Below are 6,000 nucleotides of genomic sequence, written 5' to 3'. Positions count from 1 at the left end.
AAAGGTACCAAAGCAAAGAGAGTATTGAGACTCTTTTAAACTGAAAGGATTGATTTGCTTCACTGCTTCCTTAAAATGCTTCTTTACTTTGATATTAAAATTAGATCACACTGTCAGCCTTTGTTATATACACAATTGAAAGTGAATTTAAATGTCGAAACTAACAATGAGTCAACATACACCTTATATAAATATATATACATATATATGTTTTCGTTTTAATAAACCACATTTTTAAACACTCGTAAATACGAAACCTCAACTGGAATAAATATGAATATAATTGAATTTCTTAATGATCACACGAAAATCTTCAATTAACCAAAAAGATTTTGAAGAAAAAAAATAGGAAATAATTAGATCCCCTTGATGTTGTGAAATCATGCGATAAAAAACGTTTAGAGGTATAATTTAAAAGTTGGCTTTTTTTGAAACTTCAACACAGTCTTCAAAACTTTTTTCTTCTTCCCTTTTTAATGTTGACGATATTTTAATAATCGATGCTCGAAGTATTCTCAAATACTAAAAATAATCGTAGAATCGAAATTATAGAATAATTTATAATGTTCATCGTTGAAAAATGTGTCTGTGAAAATATCGTTAAAAAAAAAAAGAAAAAACGATATAACAATGATAGATAAGATAGAACACGTGGTATTTCGTTTGTGGTTCATTCAAATTCGACTTGTACAAGGATTCAACAGTTTTACTCAAAGTTTAACTCTTTTATTTTCTGTCATTCTCTCTCACTCTTTCTATCTATCTATCTTTCTTCTGCAGTTTACGCCTAGCCAGAACAAATAAGAGAAACTATAGCTAAAACGGGCAACCACTGTTAACGGTGTTATTTGTTCACTAATTAAGCGACCAATAAATTCGGTGAGAGGGAAAGACCGACACGTAGAATTCGTAGCAGAGACCTTTTGAGCTCTTGTATATATGTTAGCTCTCGAACATCAACGTATAGTACGAAAAGCGATAGGTTACGAGAGGGCAAGCAATAGAATGGTGGAAGGGGGGTGGTTGGAAGAGGGTACAAGGTGAAAGGATGAGTGTGAATGTGTGTATGTGTGTGTGTGTGTATAAGAGAGAAAGAGAGAGAGAGAGAGGTGGTCGAGTACGAGGGTAGCACGTTTATTCGTTCACTTGCCATCGTCGCGTTCCACCGATTTGCTTTCCATGCGTTCCCGTGCTTGATCCTAGCCTTTCCCTCTTGATCTTCCTTTTCATTTTTTTTTGTTTTTAGTTCCAATGCGATTGGAATTTCGTGTTCTCGTCGCCACGAGCAATTTTTTACAAACGAATCCCCATTCGTTGAATCCCAGCGATAGCTTATCACGATATCTCTCTATCTTTCTCTTTTTCTTATTTTCGTCCTTCTCCTATGCATTCTCAAACCCTTCCCTTTCCTTCCCTTCTCTTCCCTTTCCGTTCTCTCCCCACCCCCTTCATCCACCTACTTTTTTTCTCTCTCTATCGTACTTCTTTATTTCTCCTTTTCTTCACTGAATATTCCGATCGAGTAAAAGCGATCCCGAACTTTTTTTTTTACGTTAACTCTAATGATAGCGTTTAATCGATGGCTATTGCGTCTCGAATGGGAAAAAATACGAGAGACTCGAACGTACCGTCGAATCGATTTCCCTACTATTTTCTTCTACACATTTTATTCCCTTAAGCTTTTACGAGGCAGTCAAATCGGCCGTTATTAAAGCTTATCGTTTATCTCATATATTTCCTATTATTATGTGTAATCGTTAATAAATAGGTATGCGAAATTTCTATAAAATTCAGATTGATTCAATAAGTGAATTAATATGAATTAAATAGAATTCTCTCTCTCTTTTTTTCCCTCTTCATCCTCCTTTTTTTATTTCTTCTTTTAATTTTTCCTTCTTTTTTTAAACGTTTCAAAATATGTTCGAACAGAATCAATTTCCAGAGTTTCGAGTTGTTAATTTCCAGAGTGACGCGAACGCTTCGGGCGTCGTCAACTTCGACGAGAGTTAAAGAGAAACAGAGAAATAGAGAAACAGAGAGAGAGAGAGAGAGAGAAAATATCAACGCTTGAAGCATCGTCAGCTTGGGTGAGATATAAAAAGAGTGACAGAAACATCGAGAAAGAAAGAAAGAAAGCAAGACAAAGACAAAAACAAAGACAAAGAAGGAGAAGGATTTTATTGACGCAAATTGACCGAAATTTCGTAATCGTTAGCTGCAAGGCTGCCTGCCTATGCTCGTATTCTAGCAGTTACTCTGGTGCCTAGTGGTTTTACGAGATGTGGGCGGGTCAGGAAGTCAAGTGGTCAGTCGCCATATCTTCTTCTTCTTCTTCTTTTTATTTCTTCTTCTTACAAAGACGTCGCGGGACTCATTTCGTCGAGCACACTTTAACGCCACTCTCACACTAATGTCTCTAATATGTACGCGTACACCACTTACTTCTTCCACACAACTACTATATACGCCAGTGTGTTATTCCTTCGCTTTGTCCTACGCAAGCACATTTTTTTTAATTCATCTAACCAGCTGCACGAGAAACGTTGTTAACTCTCGTGCATCTTACTGACGAGAGAGAACAATATCTTATTCTTCATCTTATGTTTTTATTCTTCTTCTTCTTTTAACTTATACTAGGAAAAACCTATTAAGTGAGATTTTCTTTTCTGTTCTTTTTTAACTTTTAATATATAATTTAATATGATAATAATAAATGATATTTGAATACCATCAAATTTGTAATAGAAAAAGCAATAAAGATATTAACATTTTAATATATTATTTATATATTATAACGATGGACATTGTATTTGGATGGGTGACACATTAGGAAAAACAAATATCGTATGCTATTAATTTCAGAAAACCGATAAAATACACAGATATCTTTAAGAAAGTGTTTCGTAGATAAGTGATTCGAATCAGTATAAAAGAAAGAATAATAAAAGATAATAATAAATTTGATACTAACATATCTTTTTGTTTAATCTACTATCGAATTAATAAGAATAATTAAATAATAAAAAGTAATTTATTTTGTGAATAGAGAATGAGAGAGATAAAATAATTCTTATATTATCATTAAACACTGTACGGAACCTTAATGGATTAAACATTTTATAATAAAAATCAATAGATAAGAGAATGATAGAAATAACAATATTACATATAGCTTCATATTAGTTTTTTTTTTGTTCATTCCTATGTCAACAGACGGATCCTATGTGCGGTATTTTAATTAAAATTAATTATTTCAATGCAGAAATTTATTCGGAAATCATACATTTTCTTCGATTCCGTTCCCATTATTAATATTCTCGAATGCATATATGCATGTTATACATTTCCTTTCCTAATAATTTATCGCAGACGTTAAATTGGTAATGAAGCAGCGCGTTCGTACATAGATTAAATTGTAATTTACGAGTAAAGTACGTGCGTAAAATTTGTATCTATTGAAGTGTAAAGTTTCACCTCTTATTTATACTTCATTTATTTTTTTCTTCTATTTCTTACATTTTAATATTTATTCAAGGAATATAAAATTACATCGAAAATTACAATTCATCGATTAATTGTATCTGTGTTTTAAATTAGTCTCTCTTTTTCTTTTTCGATTAATTAATTGCAGTCTATCGAATAGATTGAAACAAATAAAATTTAATTAATTAAAATAAATTATTAAATAACTTTGATTCTCTTTTATATCGATTGGTGATTGGTTGATTGTAATATCTTAAAAGTATTTTTCACAATTTAAAGTAATATTGTACAGTCAAAATCATTACCCCTCATTGATTTCAATAAAGATGTTATTATTACGGATAACAAACGTTTATTGAAAGTTGATTGATAAATGAAAGCCAAATTAAATGTATTGGCATTCCCTATTTTATTACGACTATTTAAAATACAACAGATTACTTTATTATTTGTTATTAATTACAAATTGAATATATTTTTGTTACATGCTAACACGTATATTCAATTAAAATGCAAATAAAGATGACTACGCGTTCAACAAATGCATTCGAACAAAGTGAATTCAATGACGGAAAACGTTAAAGAGATTCACTTAATTTGTATGTGCTTACGCGTATGAAAAATAAAAAATATTAAGATACAAATAGAAATTGAATTATCCGATAAAAACCACGTATTTAGATATATATTTTCACTATAAAATGTGAAGATGAAAGAAATCATAGATTACAACGAACGACATTAAAATTCTGTGAATAAAATCGATGTAGTATAATTGAAAAATTTCCTTTACCACAAAGACGACATATGTTTAATGTAACAAAATATTTCACGCTCTACTAGACACATTTGTGTGTATGTGTGTATGTATGTGAGAGTAATATATCGAAATATAAAGAAATATGCATGTACTATAATTTCATTGAAACGAACGAGCGGTTATCAAAGAGACGCATTGGAATGGAAAAAAAGAAAAAAAGAATAAAGGAAAAGGAAAAAATGAAAATGTCTAAATGGTCGAGTGAAATCGTAATCGAGTAGACGAAGTAATAGAAAGGTAATGAAAGAGTAGACGATAAGAATGAAGAGGAAACGGTTGAGAAAGTGGTTGATGAGAAGGTAAAAGAATGATCTAAGAAAAGAGAGAAAGGAAAAGTGGTTACTGGGTTGAGCTCGTCCGATAATTGGTTTCTCAAAGTAGCCCTTCCATTTCTCCCATCTCTTTCTTACCTTCTATCAAATCGGTCATGGTGGTATTCTAGCCACGGGCTATGCATTAATTCGGAAACGATCCCACGGGAGGAATAAGGAATGCTGTTATAAGCAAAGAGCACGTTGCTGCAACTACCTCTATCTCTTTCTTTCCCTCTGCCATCCCCTTTATCCTCCTATCACCCATTTCTTACTCTTCATAGCCTTATCCTGGTACGGATAATTGCTTACGAGTTTACCCACTGCCTAGATCTCACCCAACCAACCCTCTTGTACCTCCCTTTCTTCCATTACTACTATCACCATCACTCCCCTTTCCCCCCACTCTCCTACCTCTTCACACACTCTCTCTCTCTCTCTCTCTTTCTCGGTCCCTTTATCTCGTCGTCCTACGTGCTGCCAACAACACGTGGCTACTAGTATCACGCGTCCACCCTGTTTTGCAGATGCAGCTGCGGCTCGCGATGCAGATGCAGATGCCCCCCTTAGGGGATCTCGTGAAATTGGCTCTTTCTCTCTATCGGAGAACCTCTAATGTCTTACGCAATAATTAATTTCTATACCATAGGACACCATTGTAAAACCTATACGCTTACATATATGTATACGTTCCTATATACCCTATCGAAAACTAACGAAGTTAAAGGTTATCGCGTAATTGATTCATTCTTGGGTCCTATTTCATCTTGAATTTTAATTAGTATGTTAAAACTCGTTTCTTACTTAGTTTCATTTCAGACAATCACGAAAACGTCAAAGTTAATCTTAGATACTTATACGGACTCTATACCGTTCCAGCTGACTTTAATCAGCTCTTTGTTGGAAACGTTTATTTCGAAATAAATAGAAACATTGCAGTACTCTGTCTCTCTCACACACACACACAATCAGTTACAACGTTGTTTATTGTGAAAAGTTAAACATTTCAGAGACTCCGTCACGATAGAATACACTCGGTATTATTGTCCTAGAGAAGATAATCAATGCCTGGCATCCTCCTTCGGTCCATTACGAAATTGCTTTCCTCCTCTTTTAGTTATCACCAAGCTACGCGGTACTCGGAACTTTCAGGTACCGACCGCACGAGCAAAGATTAAAAATATGAAAAACGATTCTTCGTATATGTGAGCTTAAGTACATTCTTGATAAATAAAAAAAATTAAAAAAAACATAAAAAAAGAAGCTCTTATTAAACACGGATATTAAACGTTAAAAAATAATCTCGTTTTACAATGTTATTCTTAGATAAATTTAAAAATAAATCATATTTTAATAAACGAAAGTCTTTGCAAACATGTAAAGGAT

General features: G+C 33.0%; 1 protein-coding gene across 2 annotated transcripts in view; it reads right to left on the bottom strand.

The window, feature by feature from the left end:
* Nucleotides 1-6,000, bottom strand: part of LOC107073980 (uncharacterized) — a 36,035-nt gene that overhangs the window by 8,747 nt on the left and 21,288 nt on the right. Inside the window, exon 1 of one of the 2 annotated variants that reach the window (XM_089171309.1) lies at nt 4,714-4,869. The exons of the other annotated variant lie outside the window; for it this stretch is intronic. Within the exon in view, the coding sequence (XP_089027435.1) occupies nt 4,714-4,732 (19 nt within the window). The 5' untranslated portion in view covers nt 4,733-4,869. Of the gene's footprint in view, nt 1-4,713; nt 4,870-6,000 lie in introns of those variants that run through there. 2 annotated transcript variants of the gene reach the window in all.

The sequence above is a fragment of the Polistes dominula genome, unplaced genomic scaffold, assembly GCF_049000335.1.
Source record: "Polistes dominula isolate Pdom_NZ unplaced genomic scaffold, Pdom_raw_medaka contig_31, whole genome shotgun sequence".
Classification (NCBI taxonomy): Eukaryota; Metazoa; Arthropoda; class Insecta; order Hymenoptera; family Vespidae; genus Polistes; species Polistes dominula.
Note: the sequence above shows the minus strand (reverse complement) of the source record. Positions and strands in the feature narration are given on the sequence as shown.